The sequence below is a fragment of the Corvus kubaryi genome, unplaced genomic scaffold (genome assembly GCF_017639235.1).
Source record: "Corvus kubaryi isolate FWS band 111438036 unplaced genomic scaffold, C.kubaryi_AGA036_p1.0 37308, whole genome shotgun sequence".
Lineage (NCBI taxonomy): Eukaryota > Metazoa > Chordata > Aves > Passeriformes > Corvidae > Corvus > Corvus kubaryi.
In genome coordinates this window covers 16,215,196-16,239,853 of record NW_024581096.1, presented here as the reverse complement: position 1 = coordinate 16,239,853, position 24,658 = coordinate 16,215,196, and the positions used below count along the sequence as shown (strand labels likewise).

The following is a 24,658-nucleotide window of genomic DNA, read 5'->3' as shown; positions in this document are numbered from 1 at the left end:
GTACAAATGGGCAGCCAAGCCTTCATGCCCACATTTTTCCAAGTCACCACTGAGACAGGCAGTAAAGGTGTACTTCACAGGGGAATTCCTGTTTTGTAGCAACTCATGTCTTTGTAACTGAACTATGACCATCAGTTCATTTTCCTTGGCTCAACAAAGAGGTACCAATTTCACCCACTGCCAGCAGAGACAGCATTCAGACTCCATCTGTAATTATTATCATTACCCAAGTTAATTTTGCAGTGGAGGAGTTGCTAGCATGCAGTCATGACAGCCTTGTCCATCAGCTTGTCAATTAGCAGCACTGCTGATGGACAGGCTGCTGCTCCAGACCAATGAGTCCGGTGTCATTCCTGATCATGGCAGGCACCATCCAGTGACACTGGGCAGGAGCAGGGCTTCTTCACTAGTGCAGGGAGAGGAAAGGACTGGCTTCCCCCACCCCAGTGTCTATCCTGATATTTCAGGCCTGAAGGGTGTCAGACAAGAAGAGTTTAGAGAGAAGGTAAATCAGGAGAACAGAAAAATAGTGACTTGCCTGCACATGTAGAAGGTCCAGGATGAAAACCAAACTCCACAGCATTTGGTCCAGACATACACTATAGCCTAGAAATGTGCCTGGCTCAGCTGCCCGGAGGCTAAGTTCCTTACTGCAGGAAATCTCTGGCTCTGTACTGTTTGCCCACCCTAAATCTCCACGTGAGAGCTTTCCTGTTCATATTTTGTATCAGCAGTCCCAAAAATGCAGCAGTGAGCACCTGAGACACATCATTATGTCAGAAGCATTCATTTGACCCATTTGTAACAATCTGCCATGTGCCATAAACTATGCTTTACTGGTAAAATAAACAAGTGGAGGAATGAACTCATTAAAAACTTGATAACAAGTTGCCATCTTCAGTTGCAGTCTAAGCCACTTTAATGATGCCATGTACTTCCAGAGACCATGCTCCAGCTGTAATGAATGAGGTTGTTTAAGACGGTTGTGTGAGCCTTTCCAGAGCAAAAGGGTTTTCTCCTCTGATCTGGAGGAAGGTGTAAACAAAAATCAGGCTCTGTGCTGATGTTTTCAGTAGCATCCATGTGAGTTAAGACTTTGAGCTTTATTTTTAAAGATGACTTAAACTAAGCTCCCCCAAAATATGGATTTAGAGTGCCTTAAAAACTTTCAAAACCTGACCCTGACATATGTGATTATGGCCTACAACAAAGAGAGGGAAGTCTGGTTCTGAAGCTGTTGAATGGTTGTCACCTTGACTAGCCATGTCCACCTGTCTGCATTTCTGAGTTGTCTGTGTCTTTCTTGCTGTGTTATCTGGAAGCTCTTCATTGCCAGACATGTCTCCTATCATGTTTTTGCTCAGCATCCATCTCAGAAGCAACCTGATTAGGCATGGGGCTTGGAGGTGGGACTTTAAAGAAAATAATAAAGATAATCCTGGTTTCCATGACTGAACTAGATGAATGTTATAGTAGGTCCATATGCTGTCCCAAACAAACACCTACAGTAGCTGGGGATGCTACCAAGAGGGCTTTTTCCTACTAACAGGATGAAGCAGAGGACATAAAAGCCCTGGATTTCCTTGTTCTTTTGATGCGTAGGGGAAAAGACAGAGGGACAGCATGTCTTTAACTGAGTGGTGTCCACCCCTAAATGGCAAAATGAGACTATAAAACACAGGATCAGCCTCTGTTTTCTGCCAGATCAGCACATTCTTTCTGTTATTGCAGTTATTGTTGTGTCTGAATACCTAATTAATTACAACAGTAAGCGCTGGCTTCTTTAATCACAGCATCAGCTGTCCTAATCAATCTTAATAATATGGAATCTGTACTATGGCACCCATGAATTTTAATCTACATAAATTTCTTAAGACCTCTCGCAAGCTTGTTGTACGAAATGATATAATTATGGATATAGATTAGGGCTGTAGAGAGTGATTTAAATTGGATTTAAGGAGAAGGTGAATAGAGCCCTCCCACTCAGTTATTTATTTATTTTAATCCTGGCCTTCACATAGATTTTTTTTTTTCCTATCATTATGTTATTACCCCCCCACACTGACTGAACAGCACTGCCTCTCTTTGATTGCCCTCCTCCCTCACCCACCTTCCCAAGGGTGATAGTGGCCAAGCTGCAGCTCCTGGGAGAGGTGTGGAATACCTCCAGGACAGTGAGAGGAATGGATAGATGGGGCAGAGCTCATAATATGCTGTTTCAAACCTATACAGGAAGCATCTCTGCAAAATAGAGTGAAATAGATGGAATTGAGCATGTTAGTCACAAAATGCACAGATAATCAGAAGCAAGGAGTGGAGAGAATATCACATGGGAGTAAGACTACTCCTTCCACCAAAGAGAAATCACAAGGCACCTTAGGGGCTGAAAAATGTGCCAGGCTCTGCTTTTGTCTTTCAGGAGCACTGGACTCCTCTGGTTTCAGAGAACAGACCACTTTGGCTTTCTCCTACCTGAGCTGGGACAGGGAGGCTGTCCCATAGTCCACTGAGAGCATTGGAAGGCCCCTTTTGATGGCTCAGGCAGTAACTATCATCCTTTTTCCTCACCAGCCCACTCACTTCAGTGCAGATCCTCCTGATTTACACCCCTGAATACCACAGCAGACTCCAGCTCTCTGTCCCCTACAACCATTTTCACTTGGGACACCCATATAACTGCTTGTCTTGGACAGACACTGGAGCCGGGCTACTGACACCTCAGGAAGGATTCTTTATAGAATATCACTTAAACCAACTTTATTTATTTTTAACAACAGGCTTCATTCTGCCACCTCCATCCATTCATTCTCTGACAGAAGCTAAATGTCAGACCCAACACTAACTGAAAGCCCCTTTAAAAAGTTGGATTTCAATCTAGAGATATATCAGGAGTAAGAAAGTTTCCTGGTGTTAATTTTAAAGCACTGGTTTTTCATGCTGACTTGGGAAATCATCCTCGCTTTTTGGCATCAGGCAGAGGATTTGGAAAGTGACATTAACGGATCTACTTTCTTTGAAGGACTTGGGAGTCATTTCTTGACTTCTGCCTAATGAATAAGTGCTGCCTTCGTTAAATTTATATTTATGGCCATATAGTAGGTCATTGGCTTGTTTTATGTCTCCAGGTTTATGGAAGGTTATCTGCCATGGTCACCTTGTGGCATCTTGGCCAGGATTGTCTTGCAAAGAGACAATTGTATTTGAGCAAGATTTTTCCCGTGGAGATATGGAAATGATCAAATTAATATAGAGGAGATGTCTGGGGATAAGGCTCTTGCCCTGAGCTGCCAAATGAAGTTACTATTAGCATTTGTTTTCACAGTACACCTTTAGTTTGCCCTGGCCAGGCCAGATCCTCAGCTCCTGGAAAGCAGAAAGGCCACAGGGACTTCAGTGGGGCTGACATGATTGATGGTTGTCCTCTCAGGACCCTCTCTGGTTTTTTTTTTTTCCTTCACCAGCTGATTCTCAGCATTTACATTACACCACCTTTAATCTCAGAAACGTCTGTATGTTGGACATGACACCTCCATGGGTCTGGTCACAAGGAAAGCTGTTTCAGATGTTCTCCCTAGGCACAATTGCACAGAGTCAGCACATCCAAGGTCTTTGGATGATGTTACAACTTAGATACATGCTGATTCTGGTCCAAAAGCTGCTTTAAGGTGCTCTGTGATATCCACATCTCTCATCAATAGCGCTAACCAGCCCTTATACACCCATTTACCTTGTGTGCCACTGTGGGCTTGCACCCTGGCACAAACAGCACACAGAGGAGCTGAGGTGTTTTCCCAGCCCTGAATGTTTGTGTTCAACTAATATTTTCAGTATCAAAGAAGACTGGCAAGCTGGATGGGGAAAAAGGGTGACTGAGGCAGGGTAACTCTCTCACTAATGATCTATGTGAAGGCCACCCTATGAAGTTATGTGTATCTTATGGAGGAATAAAGCAACCTTACCTGATGTTCTCCTGGTGCTGAGACAGAGAAATTACTCCTATCTCCCAATCACTTTGAATTTTAGCACGTGGTGGGCTACAGCCAAACCTAACCCCTGTGGTAGGTTGACTCTGAATTGTGAGCTTCTTGTGTATCTGAGCCCATAATGAACTCCTCATAGGTCATTAACATGTAAGAGGACTGTCACTTTACAGAACACAGCACGGCCACAACTTCCTCAAATGTCTAATCTGTGTCTTGAGATTTCTGGATCAATACCAGCTGTTGGTTTCATCCATGCTATGTCTGGGAGCACAGGCAGTTATGCCCTTCACTAGGTCTGATTCATTTACAGGGTGAGCAGCAGCATGAAGATGTGCTCATGGCTGCCCAAGATGCCTTGGCTTCCTGCCAGGGTGTCCAGCCAGCCCTGAAGTCTGTGTCCCTGCATCTTCATAGGCCGTGTTGGCCAGCACGGACACATCTACTGTGCTGAAGTCACATCTTCATTTGATGAGTAAACACAGTCTTCAAGCTAAGGAAGGCGAGTTCTTCAGTGAGCAGAGGTCATCACTTTTAAGAGGTGCCAAGTTAAATTCCTGCTGCTTGTGACTCACCACAACTTTTGCTTTTCCCAAATGGCCAAGGCAGGATGTGAGACTACAAGTAAAACAGAGCCCCAAGCCAGGAGTTGCTGCCTCCCCAGAGGTGCTTTGAACTCTGCTTTTCAAGAGCATCCAGGGATGGCTGGGTCAATGTTAGGGCCCTGTGTGTTAGAACAGCTACTTTGTGTATTCTTTTCTCATGAGGAAGTGATTTCCAGATTGGAGCAAAGCTGACTGAAACCAGGGCAGAGCCTTCCCACTGGCTTACATGCGCTATGAGCCAAGAGGAAACCCCATGCATGACCTGGGTCACAAGGCAGCCTCGTGAGAAATACTCAGTTAGATATTACCCTTGGTAGAAAGTCATTAATAGTTGGGAAAATAATGAACTCTGAAAGCTTTAGTGTGGAAGGTAGAAAGGCTGCATTTCACAGCCTGTTATCCCAAACACTTCAAATAAAGTATTTGCCCAGTTCTAATATTTAAAGGTGGGCCATGATTATCAGCGTAATTTTCTTAAGCAGAATGTCTTAGTTCTGATGGTCAAAATATGGTTCCAAAGGCAGGTGAGATATCCAGAGGTGGGATAAGCAGAGCAGCTCTGCAGTGAGACAGGTGGTCGTATCCAGGAGATAGACTCAGCTGTAGCGGGGAGGTTGGGCAGTTCCCACATGTGCCCAGATAAGGCAAGGAATAAAGGAAAGGATCACAGTCAGACAGGTCCTGCCTAGTGACTTCTCCTGTATCAGTGAAGTGTCAGCCACTGCTAATTATCAGAAGGTCAGGGGGAGAACAAGCATGCCCGAATCAGCCTCATCTGAGGAGGAATGAAATACTGTAACTGCATTTCCTGAGCAGCAGACAACTGCTTCCACTATGCAATGAAGGAAGGACAATTGCCTTTGGGTCAGAGATGGCAGATCCTCTGCTTCACTGCAGTCTGCAAAACCATAGTTACAAAGATTTGCTTCACTCACCACAGGTTCCCTCACCTTTCTCAGGAGATATCTTCTACCTGACAGGACTTGAAGGGTCTAAGTTATTATGATCCATTCTCCTAAAGGGGTGAGGGCACTGATGTATTACTCAACTTTCCATAGATAGTCAATTTTCTTGTGGAACGATACGACCAATATTCTGTTCTTCGAGGAAAACAGTTTTGAGCAGAGGTTAAAAAGAACAGACTTTAGTTGGTTTCTTCTTCAAGAAGAATGGAGTAAGTAAAAACATTTTTTATATTTTCTGAACATTACCTCCATTATTTTCCTGGAAAAGCTACTCTTTAAAAAATGTAGTGTAGAATCTCTACTCTGCCTTCCACTGACCTCCCACAGGTTTTAATGTATTCTCCTCACACCCTTTTGTAAGAAATGAAAATCCTTACAGTAAGACAGCGCTTTCCCATTTCACACATACACATATTGAGGGACTTGCCAAAAGTCAGCTAGGAAACCATTCCAGCCTAAGACTGCAATCCCACTTATTTCTTCCTGTGACTACCCCAGCCTCAAAGTCCACATGATCCAGTAATACCCATAACGAACAGGAGCTTCCAAGCCTTAGCCAGCTAATTGGGTTTGCCACCTCAAATTTGGTCGTTTCACCATTCCTCCTTGTATTTTGGGAGAAAAGTGCAAGACCTTGCAAGGTTCCGTCATGACCAATGGTGATCTTTAAAGTTAAGTTTCAAGCTGGTATTTCTATTTGTAAGAAAACACTTTATCCATGTTCCTTGGGTATGTAATACTCACGTATGACAACCTCCCCCACACTTTGCCATACAGTCAGTGTCTTTCCTTGGATAGGTGTATGGCACCAGATTTCCTTCCAAGAGGCCCCCACCTTTGCATCCTCCAAGCCTTGCCTCCAGCCACACCTCTGTGCGGGTAAGAAGGAAAAAAGGTGGGATGGATGTGGGAAAGTGGCAGTTCCCTAAGGGATCATCCTACAAGGAATAGGTTGGAGGGACTGCATAAATGTAGAACTGTGCAGTACCAATAAATACAAATTAAACTCATAGCAAGAAGTGAAATATTAGGGCCAAGGTGACATTTGGACTGGAGGTTTAGCCAAGCTTTGCTTTAAATTTTTTATTGATGCAGATAAAGAAAGAGCTTATCCAACACGTTTCTCTCTTTTTTTTCTCCCTATCAACCAAAGGAGAAAAAAAAAAAAAAATCTTAACTAGCTTTGGTTGTATTTGAGCAAGACTTCAAAGTTTCACAAAAATAAACAGTTTTAGTGGGGAGGAATGCACACTTGTAAAGAGAGAAAATACACTTTGAAGCCAGCAAGAGACTGCATGCCTTATGCAGAGATTCACAGCATCCTCCCTGGAGCAGAGAAGTGGTGTCCCCCTCCCCTCCATGCAGCTTCTTCTCTCTCACTGGGGGCTGCCTGGCAGCAACACAGCCCCTCGAAGGGATGTGGGGATGACAGGAGCCATTGCTTTGTTCTCTTCTCCTTCCTCCTGCTATGCCCCTGTTGTTTTCTGCTCTGATTGAAAGTTCATGTGACTGTAGCTGTCACTGAGATCTGAGTTTGCACAGCACCTAGCACAGTGTTAGTCCTGGATTAAGATGAGGGTTCTTTGGGGTTGATTAGTGCCAAAAATCTGCATGATCAGTGCAGATCCATAATTAAAGCTTGGGAAATGAGGAGAGAGGTTTATTTGTCCTCTGCTCCAAGGTCTCACAGGGTGATGGCTGGGGGACAGACCCCTCTTAGCCATCCTGGGGGGTTCTCCACATTCCTGTCCATAGGGTGAGTGAGCTGCTCCTCTTCAACCCTCAGCCCCTGGGTCTGCCTGTTTCATAACACATATTGATGATAAAACATAAGGGGAGAGTGCCTTATGTTTTAACCCCTTAATTCCTTCTCTCTCTTGTGTCTCCACAGCACAGAGCCCCACTGCAGCAGACCCCTTGCAGCAAGCCTACGCTGGAGTGCAGCAGTACGCAGGTCGTTAGTATTAACACTTTCTCCCAATAAACCTTTCTCTTCTCTAAAGCCATTACCCTCTGAACACACCTCAGGGGGCTGAGGGAAGGGAGGTTTTTACTGATACAGGAACAAGCTGGAGGCCACAGACTCCCAGATTCAATTTGCAACAACATCGAGATACCCAGGGTCTTCTCTCACTGAGGAGACAACTCCATTTCCCAGGGAAAGGCTCCCACTGACCTGCACCTCAGTGAAGCTTCATCAGCATGACCATGTCTGGTCTGCCTTAGCACAGTGCACAAGTGCAAAATCAGGCCACTGCTTTGGAGGCCACCTTCTAAAACAGGTCTCCTGAGTGCTGCAGCAAAGCGGGAAGATGGGCAGCCACACCCCGCAGACCCACTGCTGCTGTGCCTGGAAGGGTATGGAATGCCTGCACCACACCCTTTTTCTTAGGGTGTGTCTGCTGGCCTTGCCCCAGTTAGTCAGTCTGAGCCTTGCTTAAGAGCTATCCAGACATTCCCCTGCTTCTCAGCAGATTTCACCACAGCTCCCCGTGGGTCAGCCTCCAGTTGTGTGTCCTGTATGCCGAGCAGCTCCTTTGCAGTTGATGGACTGACACCAGCCAAAGTGACCTGGTGCAGACCACGACCCTGCCGTGTTCAGCCTCCCCTCATGAGGTGTCCATGGCCAACGTTGCGAGGAAGCTGCCACCCCAAAGTCATTATTTCCTGTGGTAACTGGAGCAATCATGGGTTCCCGCTGAGGAATGGCTATTATCTCGTGTCAGCACTGTATCTGGAAACTTAATTTAATTCTCCATGTAGGGCTTCATTTGCCGGTGTTTTAGTTATTGTCATTTATTGCTTGTGAGCTTTGATAGATGGGAAGCAACTCAACCCTTTGAGCTGTTAATTAACCCCTCAGCACACACATGGCCCCTATCCTCTTCGCTCTGGTCTTGCAGGCGACCCATACTCTGTATTTTTAGCAGCAAGGCACATCATCTACCATCTGTGGTAGTGAATGGCTCCCCTTGTTTGCTTGGTGGGGGAGCTGAGATGGAGAAAATTGTTTAATTGCAGCTCACTGTTTCTCCTGTGTTTGTGTGAGAGAAAGGAAGTCTCTATGGGCGTGAAAGAAAATGTATATCCGAGAGTGTACGTGCAACTGTGTCTATACAGCCTGTGGGCACATGAAGTGGGAAACACACGTGTGCGCTGTTTTTATGAGCATGGGAGTTAATCAGGGTGCCAGAGATGACGTGGGGGAAAGGTGTGCGCATGCTCTGCGCATGGCTGTCAGTATGGGCATCTCTGCACTGAGCTCGTGCCTGAAGGTGTTTGTCTCACCAGCTGGAATGGTTGCATATCTCTGCTGGGAGTGGTCTCAGCAGAGTACCCTTTTACACTGCATGGCTGCCCTGGGTGCCACTGCTGACAGAGCTGGAGGGAGGGAGGACGCTCAGGGCCCTGCGGCACCTCCTGAAGCATGACCGTGTCTCTTACACCACACCTCAGGCTGCACAAGATGGCCCTTCACAGACCCAAAACACACGGGCAAAGCCCACATCTAGCTTGGTGTGGTGGTTTGGAGAGAAAGCTCCTTGCTTCCCAACACTGAAATCTGTCCTTCTTTCTTCTTTCCCTTTCTCTCCCCTGTAGCTGCTTATCCTGCTGCCTATGGCCAGATTAGCCAAGCGTTCCCACAGCCACCTCCCATGATCCCACAGCAACAGAGAGAAGGTGAGTAAAAGTGATATCCTCCTTTGTGACCCCAGCAAGCCGTCCCACCTCATTGGTTTCCCTCCTCATGCACCAAGAGTGTCCATTAAACACCCAATTGCTTTGAATCCCTGGTCCACTGGTTTTTCTGCATTTCTACACATGGCATGGTGCCACTGTCACCAACGGTACTGTGGAGGAACATCCATGTGGGGAATTGCTGATGAGATCTCTTCAGTCTCCAGGGAGGAGAGCATGCTGGTGTGCATGGGACATGGAAAGACCGCCTAGCAACATAGCCATTAACGTCCAGTGGGGGCCTCTGTTCGAGACAAGCAACAAGAATGCAGATAAAAATGCAACTGTATTGGAATAAAGAGCTTTACAGGAAACAAAGCACTAGTGGCCCTCTATTAAAAGCCAGTAATGTCATTTCAGACACCTTCTATTTGGAGAACAAGGCCTTGCTATTTAGAGTAGCTGATCTAGTCCTTGCAGCCTTTCAGCCTCCATTGATAATCTGGAAACAGCAATCAGACCTTGTAGAGCACAATCCCTATCAGGATGAGAAAAATCATACAGTAAAAGTTCCTATTTCTTTGCAATGACTATGAGAGTTGCCTGGGTAATCTACTCCACAGGACTGGATGGCTTCACAGAAGACATGAAGAGTAAGGAGAGGTGAATCTAGCATTTTTGCATGTAAATGCCTTGGGAGAAAACTGTGCCATGTAATATTTCCTTTACAGTCAGTGGGGAGCAGTGGAATCCTCAGAGGAAACCCACTTGGGTGGTTCCATTCCAGCTGTCCTCCAAGAAGTCCACTGCTCCCTTTTGACAAGAAGGAGGGGACTGCTTGCCTAAGTGAGACATTAAAGTCAGGTGCTCCAGTGTAGCAACTCTCATTTTAAATAGTTACATTTTAAATTTTATCCTCTATTAGATTACTAATTCAGACATATTCTATATTATATGTGTTATTATATGTATGTAATTACATTTAATATTTTAATACTGTGTAAGAGTCAGAATGAAATTAATCTAGATTACACTATCAAACTAAAGCGTTCTGATGATCCAAAACTACTTCGGGGAGAAATCTCATTTTGTAAGAAAATTAGAAATGTTGTCATTTCCATCTAATTTGGAATTATTTTTTTCCTATGTCAGAATTTCCTGGGGAACACAACTTCCAGCTCCTGATTAGCTCTAGTACATGTGCCTGCTGTGAGAACAGATGCACAGACCTATCGTATCATTACAGAGATGTTTCCCCCATGCTGAAGGACTTTGCTTTTTGTTACTTACTGGGGCTAGATTAAGCACAGGACAAAATGGCGAGCAGATCATTGCTCAGCAAAGCGCTGTGCCAGGAACTACCAGAAGCAGGGGAAAGCTGTGGTGCACACTTTGAAGACCCTCTGCCTGAAGACCCCTGGGTTCACAGGGCGTAGTGTGTCTCTGTGGGTTAGGAGTGAGTGTCACCCAGTGGACAAGTTATAACTCTGCTCCTTCCTGTAAGCAGCAGGCATTGAGAATGAGCATGGATGGGGGACCAGCAGCATGAGATGAACCACCAGTCCAATGCAGGTTGCCATTCCCAGTGTCCCTCATTTTCCTGCACCGTTGAGAGGCTGTGGCTTTCTCTGCTTCTTGCTAGAGAGAAATTCTCTAAAGCACAACACTCCCCTTTAGCAGAGGGTCAACACCTTTAAGCGTCTCTAACATTTAACAGGAAAGCACAGCCAGAGGGAAGTCTAACAATAGTAATAACAATGCTCAGTGCTGAGGAGAGTACTTTAGGCTTGCAAGGATGTGCACAAACACTGATTCATTAGTGAACCAGCCCTAGCACCACCATAACACCAGTGATCACATTGTTAATAACAATCTTAGCTCCACTCCTAGATCCCCACTGGATAACAAGCCTGGGACGTTTTGCTGCTGCAACATTCCTGTAGAGATGAGTCATCACTTCCACACGAGCGCTGAGACTACTGCAGCTGACAGGGCACATAGGGTGGAACAGATCCAAAACTATCAAAGCTTAAGATAAAAATCTTGATTCAGGCTATGTCAACCACACAAAACTTGGAGGCGATTTTAAGTTTGTATGGTATCACTCATCTTGATGTAGTTTCTGAAACTCGGAAGTACAACTTTGTGGTACAAGTTTGCAACTCTTATCTGTGCTGTACTCAAACATACTGGGCAAGCAGATGCAGAAGAGGCAATGAAATTCCAACCTCTGAGTGTTTGCTGTAGAGGTGAGGTGTGCAGCTGACCATAGTGCTGCAGCCTGACTTCATGGGACAGCCCAGTTTTAATTACTGTTGGAAATCAAGCCTCATCATAGCCTTTCCTCATGACATTGCCTCCTGGTGGTGGGGTGCAATGATGGACAGCTGATGTCAGAACAGGTGTATGGAGTTCACTTACGTTGATGGGCACGCAGGGAGAGGTTGAGTCTGCAGCTGTCCCTGTGCTAAAAAACTGGCAATGAGCTCAAGTGTGAGGAGCACGGGCAGAGCAATGGCTTATTAATGGCGTAGCTCAGGTCCAACCAAGCTGAACCAACCATGTGGTTCTGTGCCCTCGGTCACAGGTTTTTCCATTATCCAGCATAGTTTGCCTGTAATCTACAGAACATCCAGAAACTGTGCAGTCCTTAAAGTTCTCCTTGCCTTTTTGTCCAAATCAAGGCTAACTGTGCTTCTTGTATATAAATGAACGGAAATGCATATATGTCATAATATGCATACATGTCGTAAAACCAAGAGCCGTGGCAGACATCAGTGTTGAAATGAAACTTCATTTTTTCTGATGGTGTGTCATGGGGGTTAGATTTCAAGCTGCACTACATTTGAAAACAAAAATAAAGCCTGTAGTAAATAATTTTATTACTGTATTCAGTCCTGAATTGCCAAGTATGATAATCCCCAATAACCCATTAAAAACTGTCCAAAACAAGAACCTTTTCCCCAAAAAGAGAATTGGAGTCTTCAATAAGGTTTTTCCATAGTAGCTGTGGTTTTTCTGTTGTTGCAGTATCCTGAGCAAGTCCCTTAGAACTCATTGCATTTGTGCACTGAGAACCAACTAAGATCTTTAAAGCATTCTGAGATGAACAACAAATGGAACCATAAAATATTTTGGGTTGGAAGGGACATTAAAGACCCTCCAGTTCCAGCTCCCTGCCATGGACAGGGACACCTTCCACTAGACCAGTTTTCTCAGAGCTCCACCCCCCCTGGCCTTGAACACTGCCAGGGATGGGGCATCCACAACTTCTCTGGGCAAGCTGTGCCAGTGTCTCATCACTTCCATAGTAAAGAATTTCTTCCTTATGATCTTGTCTTTGGTTTCTTAAAAATATACATCAGTATACAACAAGACAGCCGTACACGCAAACACACAGCCTTCCATGGAGTGCCCAAAGTAACTTGAATCAGGCAAAAATAAATAAATAAATAAATAAATAAATAAAAGCTATGAGGGCTGAGGCAAACAGATCATGTTTTGTGAGTTCTTTACCAAGGGCTCTGACTGTGACAGGTAACTTACAGAAGAATTTAACAAAAAAATCACTTGTTAAATTCTAATGGCAGAAATTTCATATGTGAAGGTGACAAAACAAATCAAACTATCCCAATTTTTTTTTTTTTTTTCTCAGAAGCAAGTGGAGTTTTCAGCATTGGTAGTTAGGAAAAACTCCTCTGTAGTTGGGAACAAAGTGAGTTTGGCCTTGAATGCCTGAGTCAGTAGGGGAAGCCACTGCACAGGTTTCCCAGGCACATTTTAGACCTGAGTTGGTCTTTGAGAATGGTCCCTGCTTTTTCACACCCTCCCTGGTATCTTCCTCTTGCTCTCTTAGTTGTGTGAGGAAAAGTTGTTTTCAGGGTGAACTAAGGGTTGTTCTCTCCTTGAGCCCAGCCTAAAGGTGGTGCAGTTAAAGTTGTGTGCCTCCTGGTCTGCCTTATGCCTTGGTAGGTGTTTCTCAGCACACACAGGCAGAATCCCTACTCATGCACAACACATCCAAGACCCCAGGAAATGCAGCTGGTATTTTTGAAAGAATTGGCCAGTTTTACAGTGCAAACTGCTGGCTCTGGTGATGTCAGTGGGAATTTTGCTACCAACTGCAGCAAAGCCAAAATTTTACCCATTTTATTATAATGTGAATCTCAAATCCCACAGCAGAAGTGCTCTGGGGCACGTTCAGATGAAGGAATGAAATTTTTCCCTGTTATTCTGGACCGTGGTCTGCTCCTGGGCAGAATTTTCTCAATTTTAACAGACACCTAAGGGGGTTAGTGTTTGTTTAACACTTTCAGACTGTTTCATATCTAGCTTATTATGCCAATAACTCTATATTGTGTGGAAATGGATGGCAGCAAGGATTGGAAAAGGGATAGTTGCTCAGTGAGAAGATTAAAGAAGAGGCAGACGGGAGGTGGGGAGAAGCTGGAAAAGCTTGGCATGAAATAGGGGAGCCTGATTATGGGCCACTGAGGTTCAAAAGTAATTTAGCTAAGCAGATGACCGGGTGCCTAATTAGTTAATTATCCCACCATACTACTATCCCCCCCATTTGGAAGAAACCCTGTTACCATCCTCATGACCTTTAGGAAATGCACAAGATGCAAAGGATCAGCTGTTCCTTCATGACAGTCCTTTTAGCAAATTAGTGGGGAAAATTGTGCTTAGCAAATATTCATTAGGGCTTCATTTTCCATTAATCCAAAAGGAAATGTGGAGAGCCTGTGACTTCAATCATGCTGAGGCCCAAGAATTTTAATGAGCTTTAAATGGGCATCTGCCAGAATCCTGACTTTGCCGTACTTCTCTTGCCAGCCGGGGGGATGAGTAATGGGTAATAAAAGGTGGGAGCATCTAGGCGAACTCCTCTCCCTAACAGGAAAGGCAAAGTTGTAATTTGCTGTGTTATGACACTGTAATTATGCCCTGATGAAGAAAACGAGAGTATTAAAAAACCCTTTCCTTCCCCACACTGTGCCCCAGACGTAAAAAGGGGAAAGCTGACTGAGTCAGGTCACAGGGTTGTAGACACATGGGCTAGGGGAAAGGAGGAAACCCTCCTTCTCTCTCACCTCTAACCCTTTTGGCAAAGGGCACACAATGTATCCCCTTCATCTCGACTCCTCTGAGTCAAGCAGACCTGGAGTTACCTGTCGAGGTCAGTGCAGAGCTGGGCAGCAGCTGGAAGTACCTTTAGAAATAAAACAATGAAAAAAACAATCCCTGTCTCATCAAACTATACTGTTTTCTGCTGTAGAACACTGCAAAGGTTTTAAATGTTGAATTTTTTTAACAAAACCACTTGGACACACCTGCCCCTTTTTGACTGTTGCTCAAGGATAGCATACATAAAAATAAAAGTCAAGTTGAAAAGTTGCATTCTAGGCTATTTGACCAGAGGCAGGTTTGCCCCCTTCTGCCCCAAAATACAATTTCAACAGAATATTTTTTGAGGGTCCCTACTTTAACTTCACATTCCAGCTAAAGACTCCTCTCTGGATGTTTTCCAAAGCACCCTCTGAAATCGGTAAGATTATATGTTACAGAATTGAGGCAAAAAAGCCAATCCCTCTTGTCTCATAATTTGGATTTAAATCCACCTAAAATCTCTCCTGCAGAGCCCTCTAGAATGGAGGACATGGCCTAACTGTCTAGATCTGGGGGTGTCTTTGGGCTGAGTCAGGCTGGGGGAATGAATTCTACAAAGATGAGCCTGTGGGTTTGTGCGTACCTTTCTGCTTATTATCATCATCTGTGTGATGTTATTGCCATCACACAGATTCAAGGAGGATAACGGAACTTGTGCATGCAGATGCTGGGAAGAGGCAAGAGATAGTGTGGGTCACCCAAAATTCTACAGATTATATAAGATTATGAGGAACAAAGAAAATCTATGAACCATATTCTTTCATTCTTTGTGTTCTTATTCCTCCACTCTGTGCTTTCCATGGCCACATGTGCTGGTGCATTCCTCTCTCTCTAGATTTTGTCCTGGTGTCCTGGGAAAGCTATTGAAGTTACCATAGCATCTAGGTGACTTTTTGAGTTCCTGGTCTTCTACTTTGTCCATTCCTCCGAGAATCTACAGGCTGCTTCCTAACGTGACCACTCACCAGTCAGAGAGAGAAGATGCCAAAGTAAACCTCCACCATGTGCTTTCTTGTATCCTATTTCTCTTCATTCATGGGTCTTCTTTTTCTCTTGATAGGACCAGAGGGCTGTAACCTGTTTATCTACCATCTGCCCCAGGAGTTTGGGGATGCTGAGCTGATGCAGATGTTCCTGCCTTTCGGTAATGTCATCTCCTCGAAAGTGTTTGTGGATCGGGCGACAAACCAAAGTAAATGCTTTGGTGGGTAAAGATAACAAAACAATTAGATTCATCCAGGAAAGGGCTTTCTCTGAATACTTTACCTTTCAAACTGCTTTCTTTCTGCTTAAGCTTTATGATTTCTCTCAATTTACTCCTGTCAATACTTTCCCCCTTCCCTCTTTCTCTCCTGATTGTCTCATGCTCAGAGTTGTGTGCGCTCCTTAGAGGTGAAGGTTTGGCATCTCACAAGCAGCAAGGTGCTGCAGACACCGGCGGGGTCAGAAAATATCACCCCATATAAGGGGAGGTGGGGAGGGTGCAGAAAAGATTAAAGCACCTGGAACAAAATGGAGGGGGCTGGGCATAGGTGAAATGATGAAATCAGCAGAGGGATCATGTTGCAGAAGGGGCATTTCTGTACCTAAGGAAAAGGAGAAGCAGGTCCTGGGGTTGAAGGGAAGACAGAGTTGTGAGGGCAGCTTTCCTGCATCTGTGATGCTTTAGACTGCCAGCAGATAAGGGCTGAGCATCTGCTGAGAGCCTGGTCTTCTGAGGGTGATGGCTGCTTGGTGGATACCATTCAGACATGCTCTGAGCCCACTGGACCTGAGGCAGCACCCCAGCAGATACAGATAGGCTGAGGTAGCCCTGTGCCTCAGCTGACAGTCTATGCTAAGAGGCTGGGTTTGAAAGCTTCACCCAAATCACATAGCTCTGGCCTCACTGCTGGTTCAACCTCACCAGCTGGGGCGGAGAAGGAGCACAGCCTGAGCTGCCTGTGAGCCCCAGGCAGGGACACCCTGAGCTGCACCCACAACGGGAGGGCTCAGCCAGCCAACAGCCATGGGGTGATGTATGTATGGGCTCTCACTGGGATACCACCATTTGCAAAGCTGGGGCTGTTAAGGGTCCCTTCTGGCAGTGTGGCAGCATGGGGACCCTGCCACATCTGATCCCATCACACCTGGTGGACAGGGGATCTCCCACAGCCATGTGCCCACCACCAGGACCTGTAATTTTTGATTATCTGCCGTCCTGTGCCTCTTGCAGACCCTCCCTGGGAAGTGCAACAGAACAAACTATTGCTTTTCTTTTCCTGTTACTTGCAGCTAATCTGGACTCTGTCTCTCAGGCAAACTTCCAGAGTTAAGACTCGTTGGAGTTTTCATTTGATTTTAAAACCACTCTCAATCTCCACACTATGCTTTCTTTCCATGCTGCCTTCCCCTTTCCCCTCCTGAACAGCCCACCTCCCAAATCTCTTACCTCATCCCTTGCTGCCCATGGTGCATGTCAGAGAGTACTTCAAGAGTTTTGTGCCCGTTCTCTATGCACAGTTTCTCCTGCCCATCCACAGAGGGCCTGAACAGGCTATTTTCCCTTCTGTTTGAAGGAACCCTGACCCCTGATGAGAGGGACACAGCCCTCCCAGTCACCAGGAGTCACTGGGTTGTTACAGTTTCCAGCACAAGAGGAATGAAGGACAAAGAGTCTGGCACACAGGGGCAGTTGGCAAATTCAAATTAGAACTCAAAGCTGTGAATTAGCCCCAATGAATCCAGAGCCCACCTTCTTTTTATATATAAATTATGTATCTACATAATTATATAGATATATAAAATCTCATAACAAGTTGAGCAGACCAGCAGAGTTCTAGGTGACAGTGAAACAAATGCTCCAAAGAGATCCATGAATTAGAAATGGACGTTTGGCAGTGAAATTGTCATTCATATTTAGAGGAATTCTGGGCCTGGTTCTCCACATACTGAGAAGTAAATGGAGAAATGAGGTGAGAGACAAGCCCAGCAAGGAAGAATGCCTTCTGAACATCTATGAGCCTTATCCCCACTCAGTTCAAAGGCTCATGGCTACAATGGCCTCGTGAGGACATGACACATACCCTATTTGTGGACAGGGTTTTGGGGCTGCTTCTGAGGTACTGTGAGATCGAGGCTGAGAGTTAAGCAAGAATTGAGAGGTCTTAGCAAAAATCTTTCTTAGCACTGAGTTACTGGTAGAAACTAAACATCAGCTTGATGGATGAAGTGAACTCCAAAACTTACTGTGAGATATCGAAGGCTGAAATAGGAAGGTGCCCTTTGGAAGTGTCGACTCAGGCACATAGACAAGTAAAAGAAAGAATTAGAGATTGCTGGTGGATCTTAGTCACCTTATATTAGCTTCTGAGACACAAATACCCAAATCCAGTTAGTTTGGGGTCCCAGGTGTCAAGTCCCAGTTTTCTCTGGATTTCACCTAGTTTCCCAGAGCTGAGTGCCTGCTGTGACAGCTGGTCTCAGACAAATATGTTGACTGTGCTTCCACGTCCACCACCTCCAAAAGGATAGAAATAGCAGAAGCACAGGTAGCCAACTGTCACAGGTAGGTTACGCTGCTTTTCAAACCCTCCCTACCCTCCTGACCTTCAGATTTAAAGCAATGTAAAAATGTAAAAGGTATTAGAGGAAATGAGGCCTTTCATTTGTTTTGCTAAGTCTACTGAAGCTGGCATTTTTGTTCAGGAAATAAATTTAAATTTTAAAAAAAATTACTTTTCCTAAAGGAAAAGAAGGGATTTTATTAACTTTGAAAGTAAGAAAATTCCTTCTTTCTCCTTAAACATTTCCCTAAACTCAACATGTAAGAACATAGCATTTGCATTCTATTTCACTTTTTTTTAGTGCAGCTAGAGCTCTCCAAGTGCTAGCCTGGGGGGACAATTCTGTCTGGCCCCAGAAAGATATTCCACTATTATATGACCTTTTAAAATATATCTGCTATGCAGATCCCAAATAAATTGCTGTAACAGAGTTTAGCCCCAGGTTGTCGAGAAATTGTCAGGAAGTCCTGCTTTAGACAAACTTTAAAAATTCTATGGAGAAAAATGTCACCATGTTTTTTTCCACGGGAACAGAAAAAACTTTATTTGTCACCTTTGTCTCACTATTGAACGACCTGTAAGTAGCTGGCACAAACTGAACGAGTACAACAGCATGTCAAAATAGAATTGTGGAGGGCCACGAGGATGATCGGGGGCTGGATCACCATTCCTATGAGGATGGGCTGAGAGAATTGGGGTTGTTCAGCCTGGAGAAGGCTTCAGGGAAACCTGATAGCACCTTTCAGTATTTAAAGTGGCTGCAAGAGAGCTGAGATGGACTTTTTAGAAAACCATATTCAGATAGGACAAGGCTTTAAAGTGAAAGGGGAGAATTAGCTTAGCTATCAAGAAAAAATTCTTGACTGTGAGGGTGATGAGGCTCTGGCACAGGTTGCCCAGAGAAGCTGTGGATGTCCCCATCCCTGGAAGGTCCAAGGCCAGGTTGGATGAAGCTGGGAGCAACCTGGCCTAGTGGAAGGCACCCCTGCACAGGGCAAGGGTGGTTGGAACTTGATGAACTTGAAGGTGCCTTCCAATCCAAACCATTCTATAGTTTTATTCTTACTGTTTGACTATGAATTCTTGCCTGCATTTTGAACACAAATTTATCTCCTTTGGCCACTACTGGCAGGATAGTGTTGGGGCAGGTACAGGAGTATTAGGAAGAAAATGAGAGCAGAAACAAGCCTTTCTCCTGGTTTCTGGAGTCCATGAGCCTGCAGAGAACCACTGGCACCTGCACATGCTAAAGAAACCATGCTGTGGTCAGAAAGCCTTTGGCGTTTCCAGTTTAGAGGCCACTGCCTCCTGGCTGACAAGGGGCAGCAAGGAATGCCAGCTACAGCAAACACCAATATCAGATGCAAAATGTGAGGTGCTCAGAGTATGTCTGTTGTTTTCCCTAGCAGGACTGCCTGCTCTACTGTGTAAGACTGCCTGAGAAACAACCCTGACTTCTCACTGAAAAAAGTAATTTAGTCTGGGAGGCTTCTTTGCCTATGACTTTCCTTCTGCTGCACACATCCAGGCTAGACCCAAATCCTTCATTTTCTCTTATAATTTTTCAAACCTGTGGCTTTTTTTTCTCCCCTGTCCCTGTACTGATACAGCTGTAACATAGCCAAATGCAGACCATCCTTCTCCTTCCCATTCACCAACACCCTGTCTATCCCCATGGCCTGAGCCTCCATCACTGACCATATCTGCACCCCCTTGGGTTTCTCCTCAGGCACTGTCCTATCCCCATTCTTATATTCAGACTTAGTGATTTCACCTTCACAGCTCTTCACCGTTCTGCCCTTTTCTCTCCTCTCTCACTTGTTCTTCACTCAATGCCCAGCTCACACCTGTAGCCTCTGCCCACACACTCCTTTTGCAGCCAGCATGTTTCTCCAACTGGGCCATGAACATCACTTCCCAGTGAAATGGAAGGGCCGCAGCAGGATTCACTGTCTCACTCAGGGAAAAATAACACTTAGATGGACACTCCTTGAAGACAGTGGGCTGGTCTAGGAAGACTTGCACGGAGGTAAAGTGTGCCACAGCCTGAATGTCAACATCTGCAGGAACCCAGAGCTTGTGTCTGCACAAGGCAGGGTTTACACTGGGTCTCTCACCTTCCCTCTACGTGTGTGCAAGTTGTTCTGTGTGTAGGTGTGCTAAATGTCACAGGACATGGATTACATCTTTGCGCTGGTCTCAATGGTTCTGGTGATAATTCCCTCTCAGTTATGTAGACAGTTTAAATGTGAATAGTTTGTGTACAAGGCTAAAAGAGAGCTCCAGTAAAATAACACTATTAAGGCTGTTAAGGCAAGTAGGCAATGTGAGAAGGGCAGCTCTTCACCCTGCCCACACATGGCTAACTCTACCCCAGTCATAGGGTGACGCTACAACACAGCCCAGGAACACTCACTCATAAGACACATTTGAAGAAAGCATTTGAAGACATTAAGTTAGTGAAATACAGAGACAGACATATTCTAGAGAAATGTTTTAACAGAGGAGAGAGAGCAAGACATGTTTGGGCAGTATTAATTAGGAAGACATGTCAGAAATCAGAAAAATGAGAACACGGATGGAGAAGCAGAGGTCAAATGGTTATTCCAAAGTGTCAAATAAGATGTAGATAAATTAAAGCTGAAGGAACTGCTTTACTGGAACACTTGGTTTGCTCCAGTCACCTCTTTCTGAGGGCAATAAGCACCTGGGTCTGCCAACTTTTTGCACACCATTGAGCAGCAGACACGGTCAGGCCAGTTCTGCTCCATGTCCCTGCTTTGTCCCCTACATGTCTCCTTGGCATGTGCCTGTTCTCCATACCCACTGGTTTAGCAGCTTCAGTTTCTCCCCATGGGACAGTGACTCCAGAAGGCTGTGAACAACCTGTCTTATTCCCAGAGAGACACTGTGGTTTCCCTCCACTCAGCTTGACACACTCTGACACCCCAGGTGTAAGCAACCCATGAGTGCCAGATGTTTTCCTCCTTTTCTGCACATTCCAGATGCACTTTCACATCGCAAAGTGTCCCACCCCTTTTTGAAATGACCCACATTAAACAAAACAAGGAGCATTCTAGCTTACAAACTGCAAGGGCTGCTTAGGTAGGACCATAGGTTTATGTGTCCTAAAGTCTTGTTTGACTCCTAGTACAACGTGAACATTGAATTTCATTCCAGATTCCTGCAGGGAGTGCATTTGAAAGTTGCTAATGGGCCACCTCATTTGGAAAAACATCCATTGTTCTCTGAAGATGCCAAAATAGAGAAAATAGCATCACTTGATGAGGGTCATAATAGTTAATTAAGTTTGCTGTTAAATAATTATATTCCCTACTAAACTCCTCCTAGCTTATGAAAAGAAATTGGGGAGACAAAGGAGAGAGATTAAAAGTGAGAAAAGCAGTGAGGAATGAGAACTGAACACAGGAGGGGGTGAAGCTTGGGAGAAGGGCTGGGGAATGGGTAGACCTTGTATCCTGTTATTAAAAACATGCTGTGGCAGTTAAATGCTGCAGTGTGGTGGCAAAAAAGTTGGAGTGGGAGATGCAAGGCAGCAGGCAGGTTGTGATGATCTACAGAGTTTCAATCTGGAAGCTGAAATAGAAAGAGAAAAGATGCATCAAGAGAATAGGACACTGGCAAAGCTGTACAGGGCACTGGGACCAGGGGCATTGCATATTAGGTCTAAAGTGCATTGGCAGCACTCCACAAGACATAGGAGTGGAACAAGGGACCCTGAGGTACATTAGGAAAACATTGTTCAGCACCTGCTGAAAATGTGCCTCCAATATGCCCTGCCAAATATGGCAGTTTCTCATTTAATAAAAAAATATTTTAAAAAAAAAGGCAACAACTCTCCTCGGGTTCATCCAGGGAAATGAGCAGGTGCAGAAGTAAGGCGTTGTAAGGGAAGGAAATTCCAGTTGCATGTTCATAGCCCATATGGGTGATCATGGGTCAACCTAGCTGTGCAGCTTGGGTTCCCCTTCTTGGTGCCGTACACTGACTCCTCTGCAAAGGACTTTAGGATTCATGGTTGAGGAGAGTTATTTATCAGATCAAAAGGTTTGGGGGTTTCTTTTCTGACTCTTCTTTAGGAAAACAGGAAATTCTCACCAGATAGATGCATTATTAGAAAGGACTTGAGGTATGTATCTCTCTTTGTTGCTGTTACCAGTACTGTGATTAAGTTTGATTTTTTTTTTTCTTTTTACTATTAACCTGATTTCAAATTTCCTAAAGAAAGTCTCTACCTGATCCTTTCTCCCTGTAGCCCATGGACTTGGGGCCTGTCCTTTATTTTGCATGATCTAGTGGCAATTCATTTTGTTTCAGGGCCCTGGAAAATCGGTTTGTCATTTCCATATGGCTACAGCCTAGAGATCAAAGATCAAAGAGCAATGGAAGAAGCCACTCATTTGAGTGCCTGAGTTTAGACAAAACAAAACTGATTTTCCAGACACATTAAGCATGCCTGACCCCCTGGTATGTTTCAGTTCAGATCAGCACTGGTTTGTTGTGGTCCTCTCCACTCTGAAGGACCCGGCACAGGCACAGAGCCACGGAGAGATCCATAAGGTGTGTCCAGCTCAGCTGGAAACTCATTCAAGGGGAGTAGGACACCCTCAGAGGGGTGCTTTGAGCTCTCAGAGAGAAGGGGAAGGAGGCATAGAAGTTTAATACTTGCTAGCTACTCCCTGTCATATTCCAAAGCAGCCAGGCTCTGAGATTTCAGGTCTGCAGAGTGAGGATGGAACTCTTCCAGCTGATAAGGAAAGAGTTGTGTGAGTAAGAAAGAGAAGGAGCTGTTCATCAAACTCACTGTACAGCACCTCCAGCCATTGCAGCTGGTTGGGGGAGGCTTTAGGGGGAGGAGGAGGAGTGGGAGAAGTATTAGGGCTGTGAGCCACTATTCATTTACAAACTATAATTAATTTGATGTTTAGATTAATTTCTGATGCACTCTCAAAGGTGCACTGAAAGCATTTTTCCTTTATTATAATGTTGATTGCTTATTGGGGAGATAAATCTAACTGTCAGTTATGCACTGACTTACCAAAACTTTCAGACCAAGCAAGCATGTATGCATAAGGAACAGCTGTTTGCAGCTCTCTAGTTAAAGGGACAGCTCTGTCTTTTCCCAATAACTCACATTAAAGAAAATCTATACATTGTACATAGGGACTTCTGCTTTCTTTTGTAGCTCAACAATTTATTAGACAAGAATATGTTAGCAGAATCTGTCTTCTATTTATCTGGCTGTCCATATGTCTATCACTATTCTATCCATCTCTCCCCACAAGTGATAAAGTCTGCCCAGAATTTTTGTTATGGGTATGTGTGTACATACCTACTCACATGCACACTTACACCATCATTTTAAATGTTCTTACTCCTGGGGTAATTAGATGGAGGAACTCAATACTGCTTCTCCTTTAGTGATGTTTAAAGGGGAAGTGGTCACTATCAGACTAATAGAAATAGCCAGTGTTAAGAGTTAACACCAGAGGAGGACTTTTAGTGCTACTTTTATTCCAGTCCGAAGCTTCTGTTCAGAAGTCAGAATAATGACCCCTCCAATGGGCAGGCCCATTTCTGAACTCAAAGTGATGGATTTGGGGAGTGTAGACTTAACACTTCCTACTCTTGTGAGACAGCAGATCCACTACAGCATTTTGTCTGTCCTTGGCATCTGCATTTATATTTGTTTTCCCAGGATCTCTGATGCAAGGACAATTCAAGTTGTACAATGGATGAGTCTCTATCAGTCCATCCAGCCATCCATCCACCCATATATCTATCTTCAACTTCTTTATCTGGTATCTGTACCACCCATTCAGTCTCATTCACTGCACAGGTCTGCCCTTCAGCATCTTAAGTCTGTTGGCTACTTAGTTACTGAGCAACTGTTCAATAGATCCTCACATCTTCATGCTTGGCCCTAAGCCTTCCTTCCACACCATATTCAAGCTCTGCCATGAATACAAATTTATTTTTATTTCCTCATCTGTTTTCCTAAGGCCCTTCCCAGCAGAGCATTTGAGACATTCACAGAGCTAAGTAACAGCATTTTGATGGTGCTCAAGGTGTCCTCATTTCACCAAGGGGATGATGAGGCAGAGAAAGATATCCAAAACACTTTATTGGTCTTGGATTCCTGATCTGAGTTGCCACAAGCCTGATCAGTCTGTTTGCCTGCTTTCTCTAAGAATTCAGCATAATGCAGGGCATGCTGTGTTTTTGTCTGCTTCAGATGCAGGTACAGGCAGCAGCTTTTCTGCCAGTGAAATCTCAGGTCATGCACCAAGGGAACACCCAGTAAAGCTTCATCTTCACTGAAAACTAGAGAGGCCTTACACATCTTCAAAAAACACTCTGCCACCATTTAACATATATTTTTAATGTTTGTGTGCCATTATCTCAATTTGGGCCATGACAATTAAGCCATGGCTGGACCTTGCTTGGGCATGACTCAGCAATGACAAGGGACAGGGACACACACTTTTGAGAGATAAGAGAATTTAATGGCATAGATTCGAGCCATGGTGTACCATTGGCACTCAGAACCTGCTCTATTTTATTTAATTGTTAAAAAACAGCCTAGAGGTCTTACTAAAGAAATTCTGTGATACATTATGTACTTAGCGTAACTGGGATGTCGTGGCAGAAATAGGGACAAATTCCAGTTTTCCAAGGCAACATCTGGTTGTACA

At 44.7% G+C, this 24,658-nt stretch overlaps 1 protein-coding gene across 16 annotated transcripts in view; it reads left to right on the top strand.

Moving 5' to 3' along the window:
• Positions 1 to 24,658, top strand: part of CELF4 (CUGBP Elav-like family member 4) — a 702,112-nt gene that overhangs the window by 640,839 nt on the left and 36,615 nt on the right. For 6 of the 16 annotated variants that reach the window (XR_006016178.1, XR_006016177.1, XM_042028749.1 and 3 more), the window contains exons 9-12: positions 6,349 to 6,429; positions 7,442 to 7,507; positions 9,151 to 9,231; positions 15,458 to 15,601. Coding sequence is in view for 14 of the 16 variants with exons in the window: in XM_042028749.1 (XP_041884683.1) it covers positions 6,349 to 6,429; positions 7,442 to 7,507; positions 9,151 to 9,231; positions 15,458 to 15,601 (372 nt within the window). In the remaining 2 variants the exon portion in view is untranslated. The remainder of the gene's footprint in view (positions 1 to 6,348; positions 6,430 to 7,441; positions 7,508 to 9,150; positions 9,232 to 15,457; positions 15,602 to 24,658) is intronic. The other 10 variants (XM_042028761.1, XM_042028760.1, XM_042028757.1 and 7 more) reach the window with 6 other exon arrangements.